General features: G+C 42.4%; 1 protein-coding gene and 1 non-coding gene across 7 annotated transcripts in view; both read left to right on the top strand.

Annotated features, from left to right (window-relative positions):
• AspRS-m (aspartyl-tRNA synthetase, mitochondrial) overlaps positions 1-23,165 on the top strand; it is a 98,391-nt gene that overhangs the window by 47,865 nt on the left and 27,361 nt on the right. For 2 of the 6 annotated variants that reach the window (XM_067114190.1, XM_067114192.1), the window contains exons 6-8: positions 11,012-11,098; positions 20,816-20,992; positions 21,158-21,337. In XM_067114190.1, coding sequence (XP_066970291.1) covers positions 11,012-11,098; positions 20,816-20,992; positions 21,158-21,337 — 444 coding nt within the window. The remainder of the gene's footprint in view (positions 1-11,011; positions 11,099-20,815; positions 20,993-21,157; positions 21,338-23,165) is intronic. The other 4 variants (XM_067114194.1, XM_067114191.1, XM_067114193.1 and 1 more) reach the window with 3 other exon arrangements.
• On the top strand, positions 6,831-6,949 carry LOC136845376 (5S ribosomal RNA). The gene has a single exon (XR_010855159.1). It is a non-coding gene; the product is annotated as a 5S ribosomal RNA (ribosomal RNA).

The raw sequence follows: 23,165 nt of genomic DNA, 5'->3' as shown, positions 1-23,165 counted from the left end.
AAATTTGGTATTTTTTGACATAATAAGTAAGCAAATTCCTAGTCATGTGCTGAATTATCGTATTATAAAGAAAGCCTGTTTCAGTGTTGGTTGCAGACTTACTTGGGGAGCAGGCTTGTAATCATTGGAAAATGAATACAGTATATGATTTGACACAGAGTACTTATACAGTACCAAACTACTGTATTCTAGTTCTGGCTTGGCAGCTGGCAACAGTCTGTTTAGAATATTTGATGATAACTGCTGTACAGTTCCTTACATGAACTTTGGCACCAGTAGCAGTTTGGAGCATTGAACTCTATCATACTTTGGAGATACTGCAACAGCTGGCTAGTGATGGCAGTAGAGTAGCAGAATTGATAAGACAACTGATCCTGTTATGTCAAGTTTGCCTAAATGTCAAATTTTATTTCAGTACCTTCAGTGAGAGCTACTTTCCTGGGTATGATCATCAATGTGGAAGCAAAACTATCTTGCCTGTCAGAAGACAGGATCAGATTTTCATGCTGGTTAGCACAGTTCTTGCAAAGTCTAAATCCTTTGTCTAAATTGTGACAATCCCTGATTGAGAATCTTATATCACTGGAGAAACTAGTTCAGATTGTAGTCACTTCAATTGCAACTCTTGAGGTCATGGTCCCCAGTGACCCTACCAGAAAACTGGCAGTTATTGCCTTAGATGATGTTCTAAAGGACCTTTGATGATAGCAGGACCTTGATGACTTTGGAGAAAGTGTGTTTTTCGAAGAAGCTGGTGCAACCAATGCAAGGTTTTGTAAGACTACTAAAAACTTCTGTCAGGCCATGTGGAACCAATGCTATGCCATAGTTGCTAACTTCCTTCTCTTCTGTATCACTTCAGAAAGTTATCTATCTCAACCATCAAGGGATATACTGTATATATATGCTGTCTTTTGTATTTTTGAACTTTATGAGTTGAAGAGGCTCATTCAGCCCATGGAAAAGGAAGTGCATCCTGGTATGCTCAAATCTTCCTCATCCTTAGCAGTCTTGCAAAGCCTCCTTATGAGTATTTCTGGAAGTTTCTTTGTAGGACCTTATACCAAAGACTGGTGTTTTATGGTGGTTGTATCTTTGCAACAGGTCAGTGAGATTCACGCTCATTCTGGTAAGGTCACTTGTTAGAGGATGGTCATAATTTTAAATCATTTGCTCTTGACTTTGTAGTAAAGAATCAAACAACTAGCAAGTCAGGACCACTTCACAGCAACCATCATCATTCATTCCTTGATATTTGTCACCAGTACTGTAATGAAGAGGACTTCCTGTGTTCTGTACAGTATAGTGAGAGGTACCTGCACTATATGCAAAGGATCAGAGACTTAGGAACAACATCTCCAGACTGTTCCTCTCTGTTGGCCAATGGAACAAACAAGTCATAAAGAACACATTTTTGTATTGACTGAAGAAGGTAATTTTTAGTGCATTCTTTAATGTGATGGATGGTAAAGCAAAACATGTTAGTGTGAGCAGACATAGTCAAAGTACTTTGTACTTCTGTTTCTTTTATGGACAATTATGAATTTTTTATTTTGTGTGCAGGTACCCATTGATCCTATCTACCGTTATTGCTATATATTTAAGGGAGGTTTCTCATAGATAGTTGGACTTGTATTTGTGGGGACTGGTAGTTGTGGTAGGTCATGTTTTACCTTTGGGGAGGAAGCTTGGGATTCATCAATTGTTTCATCGCAGTTCACCTTCACTTTTTGTTCAGGGCATTTTCAAGAGATGTAAACTTACAGGTATATTGATTTCTGTGTCTCATGATGATTGTAAGTATACTTCCTTTCCAGATCTGAAAGACTTACCTGTTACAAACACTTTGCTTTGTAAACCATGGGTTATGGCCTTATTATGTACCATATAACTTTTCTCTTAATAGGTGGTCTACTGGATTCTACCAGTATACATGAAACACACTGGGTCATTCGGCACTTTAGCTACATATGTAAATAGCAAGTCAAGCATATGTATGATTAATGGAGCTGTGATGAAACAAACTACGTTAATAAACAGTCGGGGGTCTGGCTTCTCAATAAGCAACAAAGACACAATGCTTGGTAGTATAGACTAGAGGATGCCGAGGACTAGTGCAGCTATTGTGTAAAAATTTGTCTCATTCTTTGTTGCCTTTCTTGTTATGTAGCATTATTTCATTGTTAGTTTTCAGAGGGTCTTTTAAGCTGTTAGATTTATTAGTGAATGCAACAATGCAGGTGGGAATGATAAAATATGAAAAAGTACCTTATGCATTGCATGTGAGTGTTTGTGTGTTTGTCTTCTGATTTTATTATGAGCAATTTGTTACCTTTTGTACTGTATTTGAGTATATTCACATTAAAATTCTAATAAAGGTTATTATTATTATGTATTCAGTATGGCACAAAAAGAAATTGACAAAAATCACTTCACCATCCAAAACCTATTGTAAGCTACATAAGCTTTGGCTGTTATACAGTATATCATTGGATGAAGCATTGAGTAAGTATGCAGTGCACAATATTTTAGTATACACACCCAGTCTAATTTTATTAAAAGATATTAACTTCTCAACACTTGGAGTAAAATAATAATACATAATGTAAAGGAGAGGGAGCTGGGAGTAAACAGACAGGGAGATATGTATGATTGCTTTTGGAAGTGCAATTTTCACACAACTGACAAATGAACTGAGGATATTCACGTGATTTTCACTATGCTGTTAATGACAGGTAAATGTTGTGGTAAAAATAATTGATTTCGAATATATATGGTCTCAGTTCATCTGTCAGTTGTATGTAAATGGCACTTCCTTAAGCAATTGTATTAATGTGGTTCTCTATCTCTCTCTCTCTCTCATGTTGTTTATTATTATTTTACTCCAAGTTGTGATGAAGTTAAAATCCCATAATAATATGTGATTAGTCCATCAGTAGTTCATTGCATATTTACTCAATGCTTCAACCTATGATACATGGTAGTTTAAGCTCAAGTGCCTTATAGGTGTTTCGTGTGGTGTGGGGATTTCATAAATTTTTATATGCGCTATGAAATAAAAAATCATTGATAAGCCCTGCCTACATGCACACACACACAGATTTGGTTGAAATGTTCATTAGATTTTTCATGTGACGATACCAGATTACAAGTACAAAATGGCAGCTACTTTGTATAAAATCAGCAAAGGCAAACATGCTCACATGTAGTGCATATGGTGTTTTAATTATTATTATTTTTTGATCTATCATTAAAGTCTTTGCAGCTTGCAAGACCCTCTGCAAAAATTGTCATTACTGAAATATTCCTTAATAGAACAGGAATTATTGTAAAAGGGGAATGGATGTAAGTAAGTAGAGCGGATGACGATAATGGATCGTGTGTACATGGGAATTTGCGGATGGATTCTGAACATCTACAAAGCTCATTTCAACTTTCCTCCTTCCAGCAATTGTAACCTTATAAAGATACTGTACATATTTTGTAATTCCGCCCACTCCTAATGTAACAGATAATTCATTTCAAGGCATTCATCATTTAAGAACTTTGTAAAAAAATGTACTATAAAACATTATATAAAATGTGTGTCTGGCTTTATATCTGAGTTTGTTGTATGTAGTATATTTTATTATTGTAATATTTGTAATTTTAATATTTATTATAATTTGTTACACAGTAAACTAACTTTTTAATGCATGAACTTTCCACTTAACAACAGATGTTCAATATCAAGTTTAAGTTTGAGTAAATCAGAAATCATAAGAGTACAAGAACATCGCTAGGTTTTACATCGTCACTTTTGTTTTTAATTTGTAGATGTATTGTTTATGTTTATGAACATGTGAATTTTGTATACACTTTATATGTAAATATATATCTGTTAGTATTTATATTAAGATTATACTTTATTACATCTGTGTGTATGTGATTTTTATTGATAATTAAGAACAACAGTACTATAAGTTAAAAACTCATTTTTAAAGAAAAGAAAGGAAATGTGTGTGTATAGATGTGTAGTCAACAAATTTACTGTGTTGCACTTTTTAAAATTAATTCCCTTTACAAGGTCTGCAAACAAAATAATTATTCTTCAAATTAATGAACTTGATGTTCATTATTAAAGAAAAATCTGGCAATGGTTTGATTTATTTATAAAAAGAGAAAATTTAGCTCAACAAAATGTACCCAAAGCATAGCTCAGCCAGGTTATTATGCAGTGGATATTACCTAAGACATAAAAGATCTCATTTTGATGTCATGTGCAGTGTCTTTATAAGGCAGGTAAATGCATGCTAACTGTTCAAGTGAGTGGGAGAAAGGTGCAGAGCAGGTCCTGATGGGTTAGTTACCCTGGTATAAGAAAAGCCACAGTTACGGGGTTAGTCAGGCAACTACAGAATTGGTTGCGTTCTTTTCAGGATCTGCTGTGTCTAGCTCACTTACTGAATTGTTCAGTTAAGTAAGAAGTGCTTTTATTTTGCTGGACTAGGATGCATTGATAAGTAACAAAATCTAATTAGATGAGGTCGTTAAGTTGAAGCATGTATATGATTAATTGGTTGTGTGTGAACAAAACTTTTGTGTAACAAAAACATTATTTTGTTCATGCGACTTACCTGTCAGATATATATATAGCTGTATTCTCCGAAGTCCGACAGAATTCCAAAAACTCGCGGCACACGCAGTGGGGCAAGGTGGTTAGTACCCATTCCCGCCGCTGGGAGGCGGGTATCAGGAACCATTCCCATTTTCTATTCAGATTTTCTCTGTCGCCGGTACTGTCAACATCTGTTTTCAGTACCTCCGTCTTTGGATTTCGTAAACTCGTTATTTTCCACTTAAGTATTCTATTTGACTTTTGGTTTTTGACTTTGGATTGTGGATTGGCATACGCTTTTGTGGAATTTGCTTTTGATTGCTCTTTGGATAATGTCTGGATCTAGTTATGCTAGCTTCAGAGTATGTTGTGTGAATGAGTGTAAGGTGAGGCTACCGAAAGCTTCGGTAGATCCTCACAATATATGCATGAGGTGTAGGGGGCATGTTTGTTTGATAAATGATCGCTTACTTTGCCTCCCACCCTGCTAATTTTTAGTTCAGGATTTCATTCTCGCACTAATAGTGCTCCTTTTTGCATCTGGAAGATGGCTAAGAAAATATTAACTATTGCGGAGGTGCATAGATTGAGCGAGTCAAGCGAAAATGAAGAAGAAGCAACAATAACGCCGGGTCAATCAAAGTGCACGTCGAGAAAACGGACTCGTAAGGCGGACGCTGAAGAGGATATGTCCAATAAAGATATCGTAACTATGTTGCTTCAACAAAATCAAACACTTATGGAGTTATTAAAGGAAAGGTAAGGTTTGTTTTGGAAATAGTCTACCGAGAGCAGCGGAACTAGACGAGTGACGTCACGTAGGCAAATGGCTGCCTCCTAGTAAAAAGTAAACAAACGCAACCGCCAGTTCAAAGTAGCACGGTAAACGTTAAAGATGCCATAATTTACTCAGGTCAGTATCAAACTTTAGTTTTAGTCAGGGTGAGGAGATAACCTACCATAGTTTTAGTTAAAACGACGAGAATAGGTTTTTATCTCGCCGAGACTGATTTATATCTACCGGCCTAACTTAGGCGAGCCAAATTCATATAACTAGTACTCGTAGGCTAAGCGGGAGTTAGACTTCCCAAGTAGGTAGCCTGTTTCACAAGATATTGACTGGGGGGCCTTTCTGTCAAGCATGTTTTATTTGCCTCTTCAAATTTTCGAGGTTAGATTAATTAAATCATTAGCAGACGAACTAGCCTACCTAGCCCCCTCTCCTGCGCCTCTTTCGTCTTCACCGTCACCTGCTTCGTCTCCCAGTCGTGCTCACCGCTTGCTGGATCGCCATCGTGACGCTCTGCTGCAGCATGACGCTCCGCAAGCAGCTATCCTAGTGTTGTGGGCAGAGGACGCTTCTGGAGCTGCTCGTCAGGAAATGGACTCGACAGGGCGCTTTCGGATGGACGCCTCTTTGGTTGCTCGACGTGACTCTTCAGAGCAATCAAAGACTGCGGGGAAGCGTAGATCCCATCTGCGTGTTGGTCCACAAGGCCTTCGTTCTCCCAAGGCCTTGGGAGACTCTCTGTTTCTCCCATTGAAGAGGGAGAAGTCTCTTGTGAGTCGGAGCCTGCAGTCCATGGGCAGCCTCCCCCTTCCTCATCTACGGGCTACCTGGTGTTAGCCGGTTTTCTCAAGGTCTTGTTTGGCGACAAGTTCAAACCCTCGGCTCCTCTCTCTCCTCCTTCGCAGTTTGCTTCGTCTTAGAAGAGGAGAGCGGCGGGGTTTGTCAAGATGACTTCGTCTCTGGCGACGAAGAAGGCCTTCAAGAAGGTTAACACCTGGATATAGGAAAGGAAGACCCAAGGCAATTCTTCTTTTGCCCTGCCTCCGTCCAAGCTGAGCGGCAAGGCAGGTATGTGGTACGAGACCGGAGAGGACGTCGGCTCAAGAGTTCCTTCGTCGTCCCAGGGAGACTTCGCTAGCTTGGTCGACGCACCTAGAAGGTCCCTCCTGTCTGCAGGGAGAGGGGAACCAAAGTGTCCTGGACTATGTCGGAGACAGATCACCATTTGAAGGGTCTGTTTCGAACCATGGAGGTCTTCAATTTCCTGGACTGGTGTTTGGGGGCTCTAGACGTCAAGATTAGGAGTCCCGACTCGATCAGCCTGGGGGAGCTGTCCAGCGTGTTGAACTGCATGGACAAGACAGTCAGGGAGGGCTCGGAGGAACTGGCTTCCCACTTTGTACGGGCCTCTTGAAGAAGAGGGCCTTGTACTGTAACCTTACTGCCTACGGCCATACCACGTTGGATTCACCGCTTCTCGTCCGATCAGCGAAGTCAAGCAACGTTGGGTCTGGTCAGTACTTGGATGGGTGACCGCCTGGGAACACCAGATGCTGTTGGCGTCATACTTTTACAGAGTCAGTTTCTCCGTCGCAGAGGGCAGAATTGTTGTTCGCCCCGTTTTCGAGCTATCTCTTCCCCCAGTCCTTGATCAAGGATCTATCCTCCAGCTTGAAGGAGAAGGCCACTCAAGACCTCTTGGCCCACTCGTCAAGACGCCCGGCAGTCCCTTTGACGTCGTTGTCGGGTCAGACCTCCAGGAAGCAGAAGCCCGTTCGTGGAGGAGCTTCTTCCTCGAGATCGTCTCCCCGAGGTAGAGGTCTTTCCAGAGGCGGAGCCCGATCTAAAACAAAGGAGCATTAAGACCAGGAGATTGGATGGTCGCTCTGGACTTACAGGACGCTTACTTTCTCGTTCCCATACATCCCCAGTCGAGGAATTACCTGAGGTTTGTACTAGGGGGACGAGTGTTTCAATTCAGAGCTCTTTGCTTCGGGCTAAGCTCAGCTCCCATGATCTTCTCGATTATCATGAGAAATGTGGCGAGATGGCTTCACTTGGCAGGTATTCGTATCTCGCTTTACCTGGACGATTGGCTCATCCGAGCCTCTTCACAGTCAAAGTGTCTGAAGGACCTGAATGCGAATTTAGAGTTGACGAAGTCCCTAGGACTTCTAGTGAACGAAGAAAAGTTCCATCTGATCCCGACGCAGTCCATCGTCTATCTGGGGATTCAGTGGCTTTTCAAGCTTTTCCATCCCAGGAACGTCAGCAGCAATGCTTAGAAAAAGTCTCATCCTTCCTAGGGAAGGAAACATGCTCGGTGAGGGAATGGATGAGTTTGCTGGGGACCATTTCCTCGCTGGAGGTGTTTGTTTTCCCTGGGAAGACTTCATCTCAGGCCGCTCCAGTTTTTCCTGGCGGAAAACTGGATAGACAAGGAGAATCTAGAGGAGACCCTGAAGATCACTCCCGTTGTCAAGAATCACCTGAGGTGGTGGCCCGACCCCTCGAGGTTGGCAGAAGGGTTTCTCTACGCCTTCAGAGCCCCGACCTAGTTATGTTTTCCGACGCGTCCAGGGAGGGATGGGGAGCAACACTAGGAGGGGAGGAAGTGTCAGGCACCTGGAGAGGGGAACAGGTGTCCTGGCACATCAATCTCAAGGAATTAGGGGCGATCCTGCTGGCCCTTCAATCCTTCGAGAACCAAGTGTCAGGCCGAGTCGTACAAGTAAATTCAGACAACACCACAGCCCTGGCATACCTCAAGAAACAGGGAGGAACTCGTTCCCGGTCCCTGTTCGCCCTGGCGAAGGAAATCCTGCTTTGGGCCCATGCGCGGGGGATCATGATCCTTACGAGGTTCGTTGCAGGAGTGGAGAATATCCGCGTGGACCTTCTCAGTCGACAGCGTCAACTTCTGCCGACCGAGTGGACCCTTCATGAGTTATGTCAGGAGCTGTGGAGGTTATGGGGACGTCCCTTGGTGGATCTCTTCGCGACGTCCAGGACAAAGAGGCTCCCTCTATACTGCTCTCCCGTTCTAGATACAGGAGCAGTAGCAGTAGATGCCCTCCTCTGGGACTGGAAGGGTTTGGATCTCTACACCTTTCCTCCCCTCAAGATTCTGGGGGAGGTAATCAGGATGTTCTCAGCGTCGGAAGGGACGAGGATGACGTTGATCGCCCCCTTTTGGCCAGCGGCAGAATGAATCACAGAGGTCTTGGCCTTCCTAGTGGACTTCCCAAGGACGCTTCCCCTGAGAGTAGATCTGCTCAGGCAGCCCCATTTCGAAAGGTACCACAAAACATCCCCGCTCTGAGTCTAACTGCATTCAGACTATCAGCCGACAACAAGGATCTTCACGATCTCTTGAGATCCTTTGAGACTGTCAAGGTACCTCATTCCAGGACGCCTCCCTGGACCTGGGTGTCGTTCTGAAATTTTTAATGTCAAATACCTTCGAGCCTCTTTCTTTGGCGTCTCTCAAGAATGTGACAAGGAAGGTTATTTTCCTAACTGCTCTGGCGACGATGAAGAGAGTTAGTGAACTTCAGGCTGTCAGTAAACATGTAGGTTTTAGAGGCCACAATGCAGTATGTTCTCTAACCCCTATGTTTCTTGCTAAAACGAGAACCCGTCTACCCCTTGGCCCAGGACCTTCGAGATTAAGGGTATGACAGAAATTCTCGGATAAGAACCAGAAAGAGTCCTATGTCCTGTCAGGGCTCTCAAATTTTATTTGCAGAAGACTCAGGAAAGTCGAGGTCCTTCGGACAGCCTGTGGTGCTCTGTCTAGAGGCTGGATTTGCCTCTTTCTAAGAATGCACTGGCGTTCTTTTTTAGAAGCACCATTTTAGACGCACTTTCTGACGTTCAAGACAGTGACTTGAGTCTTTTGAAAGTTAAGGCTCACGAAGTTAGAGCCATTGCAACCTCGGTTGCTTTCCAGAAGAACATGTCCCTTAGAGATCTTCTGGGTACCACCTTCTGGCGAAGCAATTCGGTGTTCGCTTCACATTACTTGCGGGACGTGAAGACGACATACGAAGACTGCTATTCGCTAGGACCATACGTTTCCGCACTCCAGATCGGCCCCATAACGCTTCTAGGCCTGGACCTCTGTCGGACTCCCAGGACTCAGGGAGAGGGCATGTCGAAAGCCGTAAGAGGGTTACGGGGGCTTCCCACCGATCTGGCGTCCCTTCGGCAGGACCTGTTGTCGCTTCCGCAGACACAGTGTTGCGGGCAGAGAGCGATACTCATCCTATCCTTTAGAGGTTAGGAAGTATATTTTAATCTTGATTTTGTGTTTTTACGTCAGATCGGCCCCATAACGCTTCTAGGCCTGGACCTCTGTCGGACTCCCAGGACTCAGGGAGAGGGCATGTCGAAAGCCGTAAGAGGGTTACGGGGGCTTCCCACCGATCTGGCGTCCCTTCGGCAGGACCTGTTGTCGCTTCCGCAGACACAGTGTTGCAGGCAGAGAGCGATACTTATCCTATCCTTTATAGGTTAGGAAGTATATTTTAATCTTGATTTTGTGTTTTTACGTCAGATCGGCCCCATAACGCTTCTAGGCCTGGACCTCTGTCGGACTCCCAGGACCAGGGAGAGGGCATGTCAAAGCGTAAGAAGAGGGTTTACGGGGGCTTCCCACCGATCTGGCGTCCCTTCGGCAGGACCTGTTGTTGCTTCCGCAGACACAGTGTTGCGGGCAGAGAGCGATACTTATCCTATCCTTTAGAGGTTAGGAAGTATATTTTAATCTTGATTTTGTGTTTTTACATCACATCGGCCCCATAACGCTTCTAGGCCTGGACCTCTGTCGGACTCCCAGGACCAGGGAGAGGGCAAGTCGAAAGCCGCAAGAGGGTTACGGGGGCTTCCCACCGATCTGGCGTCCCTTCGGCAGGACCTGTTGACGCTCTCGGTCAGGTGGTTGGTCGTTGCTCCTTTTGCCCTCACAGTATGGTCTTATGATCTAGTCCCATTGTGGTCACGCCCCCGTGGACAGATCATCTAGAACTCACCAGCTATATAGGTCACTACCTTGCTGGAGACTCTAGTAAAGCAGAAGCAGGCTTGGGTGACAGTAATCACGAAGTCAGCTATGCTAATAAGTAAGGAACCAAGGCGTCAGTCGCCTACATATATTTGTTTCCTAAATCCTATTCTGTCTCTTCCCACCTCCAATGGTGGGATTCAGCTATATATATATCTGACAGGTAAGTCGCATGAACAAAATGATATTTTAATGATAAAATAAAGTTTGTTCATACTTACCTGGCAGATATATAAATCATAGTGCCCACCCACCTCCCCTCAGGAGACAGTGGCACTAGAAAATCTGAATAGAAAATGGGAATGGTTCCTGATACCCGCCTCCCAGCGGCGGGAATGGGTACTAACCACCTGGCCCCACTGCGTGTGTCCGCGAGTTTTTGGAATTCTGTCGGACTTCGGAGAATACAGCTATATATATATCTGCCAGGTAAGTATGAACAAACTTTATTTTATTATTAAAATATCATTTTACATCAATGGAGCAAGAATTTATTTGAATTTTTCTGTTTTGATCTTTTAAGCACTGGGTTTTGAGAAGTATCTTGCATTCTTTATAGGTTGGAAAGAAGATGAGAGACTACTTACAAGATGTTGAAGATTTTGTTGAAATTACAACACCAACCCTGTCTGTGAATACTCCAGGTGTAAGTAAGCATTTGTCACCTTGATGATAGATATTTAATACTAAACCCATAACCTTAAGTGCTTTTTTGTGTACCACTTAGTGTCCCAAGGGAAACTTTCTCTGAAAGAAGAAAGCACTAGTCCTTGACAGGTGGGCAGTATACTTGTGCCACAAGGCTTAGTTGGTCTTGGCTGACAGCGTAGCTCATTGTTTGCATGTCTCTCAGATTGCAACATTGTTCCTCAGACTACTTAAAAGAACCATTGTCACTGATAATTTTTTCACCATCATTTTCTTTCAGTTGCCTGTTAAACTCTTCACTGATAATTTGTATTTTCCTAGACGCCTTCAGACTTATATTTGGCTTGCTGTGACCAGATATGCTAGCATAACCTTTATGTGTACACTTATCTGAAAGTTAAAATACTAAGTCTCTCATATTCCAAGGAAATAATATTCAGAGGATCAAACTGCATTTTGTCAAAGAATCCATATCCATTTAATAAAGTCATTCATCCTAGCCATTGAATTGAGCATTTCATCTTCTGATGACCTGAGTTACTCATTGATTGCTGAGTTTTGGTTGACTGAAGCCCATCACCTCTGCAATTCTTGAGCTGCTCCCTGTATGTGGAACCTTAGTAGCTCATCTCACTTTATAAGGGCCCAAGCTACTCATCAATATCAGACCCAGCTGCCTTTTTCTAAGAACTCAAGCCAGTCATGTGTGAAGGACCCAAGCCAGCCATCAGTTGCATAGCCAGTTTGCTGATAAAATGAGGTATCAAGCAGCTCAGCTTTGAAAATCTTAGGCCAGATAAGCAACTCAACTGGTTTTTGAAAAGTTGAGCCACTCTCAAGGGTGATCTCCTCTAATGATTCTAAGAGCACTTCCCATTCAGGTTCTAGTTGCCTTCTATTTCAGGATTTGAGTGGCAATTCCATTAAATGCTCACCTACCCTAGGTCATTACGTTATTTCAGGAGATTAAGCAGAGAAACTGGAATCCCCTTGAAAATCAGAGAAACTCCTACACCCCAAAAAGCTGCCCTCACTGATCTGAATATGTCCAGCAACCATATCAAATCCAAGAGGACATGAATGGACTTGGAGTTAGATAAATGTACTTTTAACAAAGCAGTACATTTGAATTGTGGCATGGTTAACCAGAAAATGTATCATAAAACGGAAAAATGGTTGTAATTGCTAACAGTAGAGCAACAACTAACTCATTAGATATTCTTGAAATTTTTGACAGATCATTTGCTGAAGCCATCATAGACATTTTTATCTGATGTCAGGGAGCAATTTGCAGACAAAATATAAAGATGAGACTAGGAAAGGCCTTTATTTTCATCCTTTGGCTCTTTCCCTTTCAGTCTGGATGCTGAGACAGGTACTTTCTCAAGCTTGCCAATCTCCCTTAAGTACCAAGGCGATCATGGAACCATGCACAGCAGTTTTCTCCTCCTTCATTTCATTTCTCCCACAGATTCAGGCACCATGCAGATATGCCTTTGGAGATTCCTAAGAGTTGCTAACTAATAGGAGTGGACATCTGGGGCTACTTACACTGTCCTGTCCAAGGAAGTGTAGCATTCATAGAACTTAGTAAGCATGTGTCAACTGGAAGGAAAGCTTGGCAGTAAGCATGTGTCAACTGGAAGGAAGCTTGGCACCTCCCTTCTGACCCTGCATCCATCTCTACAGCAAGAGAAAGAGTGGTTTTCCATGGGTTTCTGCTTTTGTATTATTCACAGCCTTTGGTTAGGTGTGAGGAAGGAGCCAGACTTATTGGCTTCCTTCCTCACATCTTCAGGAGGACACCTATATCCCCCTGACTCTTGTCCCTTCATCACTTAGTGGTGCTGAAACTGTTGTTGTAGCTTTCCCAGCTTATACCAAATAAATTTTCATCATCCTGCCTAAAGTTAAAGGTTGATCTAAGATTGGAAAAGGGTCATGCACATGGGGATGGTTTTTGTAACCATTTGACTTGTCCTAAAATGTAGGACATGTATCCAAATACTCGTATGAGGCATAAATTCTTTGTAGATGCTTTGAACTCTGAGCAGTATACAGCAGTGTACATAAGGTTTGAAGTGATTGTCTCGTGTACCATTTAGTTCCAGGTTTCTTATTTGACTAGTGTGGAGATTTGGAAGTTCTAATCCTTTCCACCCAAATTGAGATATGAGTGTAGAAGTTTATTTTAAACAGAAAAGTAGAAATATTTTAGAACTAATGTATTTTTTAATACACTAATAACTTTTACTTATGATCCTCCTCCCTTTCCCACATTCCATTTGTCAAAGTCCTTCAAGATGAAGGATGAGCTGGGTTGTTAACAGCCCATTGTAGCCTTACAGCTCATGTGCACTGCTCACAGGTCAGAGACTGATGCTCTTCCTCCTCTGGAGAAAGTTTATCCATGAATATTGTTTAACAAATAAAATGGCACTATGTTACAGGTTTTTATTAAAAATTTAGTTTTATATAAGTAACTTACCAAGTAATTGCATAGCTGTTAGTTTCAAACTATCATGGCAGCTTAAATTCAAAATTTGTGTTAGCACTTCAATTGGTTAATGTTTAGTGTAGGTGACTAGTCCCACCCACTAACGGGAATACCAGGAACGACTTAGCAGACAGCCTCATTGTGTTTCTGCCAGTCTCGATGTAAACATCAGATCTTTGCAGCAGTTTTTTCATTATTTGCCGGTCGTATAACCGGATTTCGGTGAAGTATTTTCGCTGATTTCATTAGCCTTCAAGCTTATAACCTTTCAGGATCAGTACTTTATTGTTTGGTTACTTTTAAGATCTGATTCAGCTTCATATTTTCACTCTTCTAGTGAATTTGCAATCATTTGATTAACTTTCCTTTACCAAGTAGCGTAATAAAGTAAACATTGCTATTGCTACTGAGCCGAAGTTTTCAGTAATGAAATGCATACCTGCAAGTTGTAGATAATGTTTGATAGGAATTAATTACACATCACACTTCCCTTTGCAGAGAACTGAAAAGTGTAAGGGCAGAACGCAGTAAAACGAGAAATTGTGCTTTGTTTATGGTTGAGGTGGAAGTTTTAAGGATGATTTGGCAGCCAAAATCAGCTCCGAGTAGCGCTCGCCATCTACCAAGCTCTTAGCTTTCAAGCTACTAGCTGGTGCCAGTTCTCCCCGCATCCCATTTTTCTCCCCTGCTACTAGCCCTTATATTTTATCCACTTGCTCCCTCGCCTGGCTCCTTTGCTTCCTTCCTGCGACTTTGTCAGTCTTGTGTCAGGGTTAACAGATATTAACCTTGAAATAGTGAAGTTTTGGGCAGTGGAGAAAGTGCTGCTTGTCCTGCCGACGCTCCTAGACAAAGGTCCCTGTCACACTCCTGTAAACCTGGGAGAAGGTATACTTGAAGTCCAAGGGAGGTCGGTGGGGTTTGCCCACGGGCCACAGTTAGTTGCCCCCTCAGTCGAGCCTTTAGTATGTACAGGTATCGGCAGACAGCCGCTGAAAAGGTGTCTTGATGGATGTGCAGTGGAGGAGATGGCTATTTGGCTCGTCGGATCTCCTAGACCTAAAGTCCCTTCCATACTCCCCGAAACCTGGGAGGAGACATACTGGTGGTCCTAGGTAGTCCGAGGGGATTTGCCCCTGGGTAGTTGCCCCCTCAGTCAAGCCTATTGCCGGTTCCAGGTCTCTGTGGACAGCCATTGGAAAGGCATCCATAGGAATGTGCTTTCCAGTGTGGACTGGAGGCACCAATGGTGTTATTTCTAGTGATTCTCAGCCACTGAAAAGGCCTGTTTTAGCTGCTGAAGTGTCCGAGCAGAGGCACCGATAGCGCTTTTTTCTAGTGATTATTGGTCACTGAAAAGACTTGTTTCAGGTGCTGAAGTGTTTTGAGTGCCCAGTAGTGTGGACAAGAAGAGCCAATGGCACTTTTTCTAGTGATTCTCTGCCACTGAAAAGGCTCGTTTCAGCTTCAGAAGTGTCTGAGTGCCTAGTAGTGTGGATTAGAGGTGCAGATGACATTTTTTTCTAGTGATTCTGAGCTCCCAGTAGGGTCCGAGTACCCAGTGTCCGAGCGCCCGGTGTCCGAGCGCCCAGTGTCCAAGTGCCCAGTGTCCAAGTGCTCAGTGTCCGACCATCCACCTGTGTATGCATGCCCACCTGTGTCCATGCACCCACCTGTCCATTTGTTGCCAATTGTCAGGCATCCAGCGCCACAACCTGGACACCAGGTGCCACCTCTTCAGTACCAGACTATACAATTTGCTCACAAGCATTTTGTCTTTCTCTTCAGTCTGTCCCATCCTCGCCTAAAAGCTACAAGGCAAGCCGACACTACTTCCCTTTTAGCGACAATTTCTCAGAGTTCTGTCTTTTGCAGACAAGGATTTTTGTGTCCCGACTTTGAGCTTGTTGAAGAAAGCTCTCACCTCTGGCATTTTCCTCATCCTTGAGAAGTCTCTCAGGGATGTTGGAATTTAGCTATTGTTGAAAAGGGAACAAGACAATTGTCTCTTGTCTCTCCCCCCCTCTGGTGTCTCAATAGAATTAGTCCTCCTTGTCGTAGCTTTTATCAAGATTTTGAAGTAAAGGTTTTTCTTGATTGACACAGGAGCACGGCCCAGTAGTTATAGGACTCCCAAGTGTTCACCAAGAAGCTTCGCCTGGGTTTTCCTCTTAGTCCTGTCCTGTGTGGACAAGGACAGTTGAGACGGTTTTTAGAGATTTCCGCTTTTCTTTGGAAGCTCTGATAGAGAGCTCTAGTGCTCCTTTACTTCTGTGAGAACCACACAGTCGCAATCAGCCTACATTTTCTCTTCCTCAATACAAGTCTCCGTCGCAAGAGTCAACGTTTTGGATGCCATTCTCAAATCTCAAAATTTTTTTGGCTTTTCAAGCTACTTTCAGACAGTCCGCTAATTTCTAGCCCCCTTCTTTCTTACTCAGAACATTAATGGATGAGTCTGCTGGGGACTCTGTTGTCCATGGGAATGTTTTCATGTTACACAGACTTCATAGGGGAGTTTTACTTTCTTCCTTTAGTTTTCATCCAGTTCTGAGATATATGGCACAGTCAGTAAACACCATAACATTTTTTGGTTCTTCACAGCCGCTGAAGATACACTACACTTCCCGTTCTCCATTTCTGTCAAGCAGTAAGGAGTCTAGCCTCATCTCACAGCCTTTCTGCAGTTTCTCTGTGGTTTTCATCAGGCTCTTCTTTGGTCTGTCTTCCATGGAAGACCTTACTTGGGCTCCAATCAAGAAGAGAAAGCACCTTGATCCTTCTTGGTTTCTGTTCCAGAAAGCCTGGAATCAACTTGCGAGCTCTTGGCGCCATATTCCTGGCATCTGGCACCAATTCCCGAACTCCCAACATCTGTGCCAGAACACTCAGCACTATTTAGCCAGGACTAGGCTCCCACTGCTGAAAGCCTAGCTTCCACTCATGGACTATTTTTATGTTTACAGTATTGCATCGGACTGTAGGAAAATTTGTCACACCTGGTTTTGGACACGTCTCTGTTATCCTGTGACCAGGTTTTTTGTCCTTTTTTTTTTTTTGATTTTTCAAGTAAGTCCAATGAGAGTTGATCCCATTGACGGATGTGCTTGTATCCACACGGCTGTCAAGAATCAGCAGGGTCGGCAACTAGTCTGCTCAGTTGTCTGTGAGTCTGCATGATGATATGCAAATTTGCTCCGTTGCTTGCAGTCCGCAGAATTGGCTATGAGTCTGCATGGTCCACAGCTCTCTTTCTCTCTTCAGTTTGAGAACGAAGTTTAGGACGGAGACGAACTAGACAGCCTAGTTGGTCATTCTTCCAGTTCAGGATCGAGGCTTCATCCTCTATGGCATAAGTCTTCTCTTGAGTCCTCGCTCTTACAGTCGTCTCCTTTTTCTGACCATGACCATCAGTTTCCTGAATATGTTTTTGTATCCCAGGACAGCGGACATACTTGTTTCCCTTCGAAGGAAAGCTTGAAGGTGTTCAACACAAGACCAACTAGGACGGGAAAATACAGCCGGATACTGTTGTTTTTTCCCTTAGGCCTGGATTTAAGTCAGACATGCAGTGGTGGCTGTCCAAACTTAGCCTTTCAGAAGGAGAGTTCCTTCTCTGAGACTAGACTTAGTCTTCTGCTCAGTGCCTTCATCTAGGTCAGGGAGCCTGCTCGAGGAACCGGGGGGTTTCCAGATCGTGTCCCCAGAAGAACAGAGCCTGCATACCTTGCCAGAGAGCTGAAGCGATGCGTTTAGGACTTCAGTGCTTCGCGATCTTTTTTTCTTTTCACTCCTAGACTGTGGTAATTCATTTAGACAAGATCCTGGGAGACGTTCTGAGCCATCAGAAGCCTGTCCTTATCTCAGTTGTCCCTGAATCCCCTGGTCTGTCAGGTTCTGTGGATTTTATGGGGCAGACTGACTATGCAGATGTCAGTCTTCTAGGCCTGTCTATGAGACTGAACAATTTCCATAGATGGGGTCTCAGACTCATCGTTCCTTCTTCCGAGACATCTGTGACCCAAAGTGCAGATTGCCTCTTTTCTGAGATCTAGAATCTATGATATTCCATCATTAACGTGTCTGGAGCTACGGACTCAGTAACGCGGTGTGCTTGTTTATCCTTGGTAGTTTATCCATGAACGAGGACCCCTAAGAACTTATGGAAGAGAAGACGTTCTTGACAACCAGGAATGTCTACCAGCTCCCAAGCTTTTCCCTAGCCTGCCTTCCAGCTCACCTGGTGCCAGCTCATGCTCCAGGCACCTAGGAGCGCCCACCAGCTCCTGAGCAACTAGCTCACCTGGCATCTAGCTCATTTAGCGCTAATTACAGCATGCTGCATAGGAATGCTTACCAGCTCCCGAGCTCTTACCTCGCCTGACTTCTAGCTCTCCTGGTGCCAACAACAGCCTGGTGCCAGCTTTTGCTCCGAGCGCTTAGGAGTACTCCACCAGCTCCTGAGTGTCTAGCTCACTTGGCAGCCAGCTCGGTTGGCTCCAACTACAGGGCACCGGCTCAGCGCAACCAGCGCTTGGCGCCAACTCCCAATCATCTGGCTCCAGCTCTCCCCTCATCCTTGGGTATGTGGAAGAGGATATGTGGAAGAAGAGAGAGCACCCTACCCAGTTGGAGTTTTTCAGGTATTACCGTATTTGGTGGCTTATAAGACGCATGTCTGCATAGGACGCACCCCAATTTCATTGAGGGAAAAAAAAAATAAGATTTCTAGCCTATGCTCATATGATTTTGGTAAGTAAAAACTGCAGTATTAGGTTATCATATGCATATTGTTCCTTGCCAACAGAATCAACAAAAACATTAATAAAGAAGTTATTTACCATATTTATATTTATCAAAATATGTATTATACAATCAGCCATTTACTACGATCGAATGTTTCGTCTGCTGCTGAAAGCTACCTCATAGGTTTACCAATAGATTGCAACACATTCATTTGTAAACATTGTTTCTTACCGGCAGAATCAACAAAAACATTAATAAAGATGTTACCTACGGTAATATATGTTATATATATCCATTATATATTATAAAAGTATGCAGTCAAGCTCTGGAATTTACTATGTTTCATCACTGCAGCTGAAAGCTGACTCTTGGCTTGATATGAATACCGTTAGGTGGCAGCACCATCGTTTGTAAGCGTGCAGACGACGTTGGTGATGTACAGTAACGGCTCGAGTCTCGTAAGCAACTGAACAAAGCCATGTTATTATTCTTAAAAGAGAATGCTAGCATGAGTTATGAAGTATCAACTCAACGAAGCCTTGTTATTATGCCTAAAGAGAATGGTAGCAGGAATTGTCAACCACCAATTGATCGAAGCCATGTTGTTATGCGTAAAGAGAATGTTAGCAGGAATTGCCAACTACCAACTGAACGAAGCCTTGTTATCCGTAAAGCTCTCGAGATAATCACCAATAGGTGGCAGCACACGTACTGTAAGTCTGTAAATGTGGAATGCGGCGATGCTCTGTAGACGACGATAATGATATTAACACATTTTAATGAAAATATCGATAATAACAACGTAGATATTGATTATTATACTAGCAGTAGTAATTGCGGTGATGGTAAGTGTGATAATGATAAATAATTATAGTAAACTTTGGTTTTTAATAGGTTATTAGGATAACACCGAATGTTAGGCTTGGCTACAACATCTACGTGACGTTTCATGTATAATTTCAGCCAAAATTCTTAAATTTCGAGCCTACATTATGTACATAGGACGCAGGGGGATTTTTTAGGCCATTTTTTTATTAAAAAAGTGTGTCTTATACGCCGTCAGATACGGTACTAGAGTAGGATTGGTAGAGCAGAGGGCCATCCATAATCTCTAGTGTGGTGTCATGGACTCGTTTCTCCCTCTGTCTAAGTACGCAGTGTCCTTCATCCTAATGGACCATATTTATGAGACCACCCTCAGATTCAGGAGAGCATTTTGACTACGTTTTAGTGAAAGCTAAGGATAACAGAGCAGCTTTTACCCCATTAGCTGTCAGGCACAAGATGTCCCTTACATTTGTTCCGCTATCGACCTTCTGGATGTGTAATCATTCTTCACTTCTCACGACTTTTAATGAAGTTAAAACAGTGTTAATATTTTGCAGTACCTTGCAATTATTATTAGTGACTGGCTTGGTGTCGCAGAAGGAAGTGAAGGATTTTCTCCTACTATCTCTTCACCTTGGGGAGGTGTCGATCTTGCAGGAGCTGGGGTGGTACAATGTACCTGTGGCACCCACCACTCTCAGTGGGTGGGTTGTGGTTTTATTTCAGTGTAGGTGACAGTGTTGTCTAGTTGTTTTATTGTGGTACTGCCCAAGGCAAGGGCACTTTTTGAAGTTTTACTAGCCTTTGGATAACTCCACTGCAAAACTTCCACTAATGCTTTGGCGGCATTCGGAGTACTCCTTCTCTGCAAAGCTCCCACTTAAGTAGAGGCCCTTCACGGCTATACTGCCAGGCCACTACAGGTTAAGATGAACACCAACCAGAGGCAGTATTCTCCTGCATTAGCTCTCTTGACTGATCAGGAATGACAAGGTCATTGTCTTCAATACTAGCAACTTTTTTATTTCAAATTCATTACATGTCTTAATGCTCTGGAGTAGAATATGTCCATGTATCCCACCTCCTGTCAATATGGGATTCAGCTGTGTAATTACTTGGTAAGTTACTTATATAAAAATGACATTTTTATAATAAAATAAAGTTTTATATATACTTACGAAGTAATTACGAAATCGGAGCCCTCCCTCCTCCCCTCTCATGAACATAAAGGCACAAACACAATGAGGCTGTCTGCTAAGTTGTTTCTGGTATTCCCGTTAGTGGGCAGGACTAGTCACCTACACTGAACACTAAACAATTGAAGTGATAGCACAAATTTTGAATTTAAGCTGCTGCAATAGTTTGAAACTAATAGATATGTAATTACTTAGTAAGTATATATAAAACTTTATTTTAGTATACAAATGTCATTTTTACTTTAATTTAGAGAGAACTATTCTGATATATTGGTAATACTGTACAGTAATGATTGCAATAGTCTTCTTACAACTATGGCTTCAGCTTATAACTTGAGGTATATTCTTGTACAAAGATGCGTTATTTTAACTCATTGTTCCGGGTAAATCAGTCTGGTTAAACTACCCAGTTTTGATAATAAAGCTCTGTGGCATTCATTTTCATCAGGGTGCACAGGAGTTTGTAGTCCCTTCAAGACACCCTGGGAAGTTTTATTCTTTGGTTCAGAGTCCACAAACTTACAAGCAGCTGGCAATGATTGGTGGGTTTGAGCGCTACTTTCAGTTTGCCATTTGTTATCGTGATGAAGGAGGGAAGCCTGATCGTCAGCCAGAATTCATGCAGGTAAAGCCAAATTTTTGCATATGTTAATGTTTTCAGTTGTGCTGTTAATTTTAATTGTTTTTATTAATGTTTATTGAAGAAGGTTTTATGTAAACATCATTGCTGGCATATACTAATTGCAAACTGCTGAAAATTTAAGATCTCCAATGAGAAACTAATTTTTAGGTTGATCTGGAAGTGGCTAATGTAACAATGGAAGAGATTCAGAGGTTGATAGAGAACCTTTTGGCATATTCATGGCCATCACACTTAAGCCCAGTCCAAACACCATTCCCCGTCGTGACGTACCAAGAAGCCATGTCGAAATATGGAGTTGATAAACCCGATACACGGTTTGACTGGAAGGTAAATTTTGCAGGACTGCAGTTTGTTTTAAAGTTAGTTTTTAAAGATGGGAAATTTTTTCTATTCAACTTTTTTGTTTCAAGGAATTGCTTACAGGTGTATACTGTAGTTGTAACCGAGTTGATGGTACAGTATGAGGTGTGATCACAAAGTATCAGGACTGGTGCTATAAAAAGAAAGCTACAACACATACCATTTTAGCATTTAATTTCCTTCGAAGTAGTCCCCTTCAGAAGCCACACACTTTATCCAGTGCTGTTTCCATTTGGAACTCGTTTTCTGGGATAATCAGCAGCTGCCTTGTTGCATTCACTTGGATCTCCTCAGCATCCTGACCAGGTGGAGCATACTCAAGTTGAACGATTCCCTTGTAGTTGAAGAAAACGATGTTTTTCTCAGTTCTGCTGGTTGCGGGTCTCCAGAACATTCGTCACCATCAACATTTTGTCGGCCATCTTGAAAACATCAGAACCACTCGTACACTTGTGTGTGGCTCATACACTTTTTGCAACTTTCCATAGGTGTGTGCTCAGGTATCACCAAGCTTTTGGAAAAATATGATGCAGATTCTCCACTCAGCTTTCTCTATCTTAGTCAGTGCGATGACCACACACACACACACACACACACACACGTTCCTTCCAAGCACTGCTGTAAAGAGCGGAAGTGAGCTAGGATGCTAAAATCTTAGTGTGCATGCACAGTAGGGGTCAGGGTCAATCTGTGCCAGGTGGCCTTATTCTGCATATTTTACCTCCTTTACTTTAGCAACAGTCTCAATACTTTATGATCACACCTTGTATTTTAAAATACAGTATTGTATTCCTTTGATTATCACAATAATACATTCAAAGCCCTTACATATATTGAAAATTAAATAAAATTAAAGAAATAAAATTAAAGAAAATAAAACAGCAGTCTTATCATTTTTTTATGTTTGTCACAACATAGTGTTGTTTATGCTTATAAACAACACAATATGATGTACCATACAGTGTATATAAAATGTATAAAAAATTTAAAATTTAAATTCTCTCTCTCTCTCTCTCTCTCTCTCTCTCTCTCTCTCTCTCTCTCTCTCTCTCTCTCTCTCTCTCTCTCTCTCTCTCTCTCTCTCTCAGCAGAGAAAGAAAGACAAAGACTAGGAAATGCACAGCAAGTGCATACTGTAGTTTATGTCATCATGAGGTGTATTTGTAATTATATACCTGCACACATACAAGTATGTACAGTAGACACATTCTGATTTTCTGTTGAACAAGTACCTACCATTTTGTACTGCATTTTGGTACCTTTACATTAAAAATTTAATAAACATTTAATTAAAATTGGTGCATGTGTGCTGGTGCATGTGTGCAGGGTTTATTAAAGATGTATTACAGCCGTACTGTTATTTATTTTGTATAGCATACACAAATTTATGAAATCTTTGCACCATCTTGATCTTCTTGAGCTTAGGTTATTGTATATCATTGGTTGAAACCTTTGGTAAATATGGCAAATTTTTAATTGATTTGTATTTTTTCTAACGTTCAAACCTGAGGTCTTTACACATGGATAACTTTCAGCGAAGCTGGAAAGTCTGTCCGTTTAAAGTTTGCAAGGCGGTTGTGGTAACAGGTACTTAAGGTAGGTGCGGGAGTACCACCCACCCAACTGGTATGCATTCAGTCTCTTCAGTTTACCTATTGGCCCAGGTAGAAGAATGAGGGGTGGTAAGAGGCAGGCCTTTTATGTAAAGACCTCAGGATTGTATGTTAGGAAAAATACAAATTGATTAAAAATTTGTCATTTGTTCCTAAATGAAACAAACCCTTGGTCTTTACAT

This window comes from Macrobrachium rosenbergii, chromosome 13, assembly GCF_040412425.1.
Source record: "Macrobrachium rosenbergii isolate ZJJX-2024 chromosome 13, ASM4041242v1, whole genome shotgun sequence".
NCBI classification, from domain to species: domain Eukaryota; kingdom Metazoa; phylum Arthropoda; class Malacostraca; order Decapoda; family Palaemonidae; genus Macrobrachium; species Macrobrachium rosenbergii.
The sequence above is the reverse complement of the archived record's forward strand: the minus strand, read 5'-3'. Positions and strand labels throughout refer to the sequence as shown.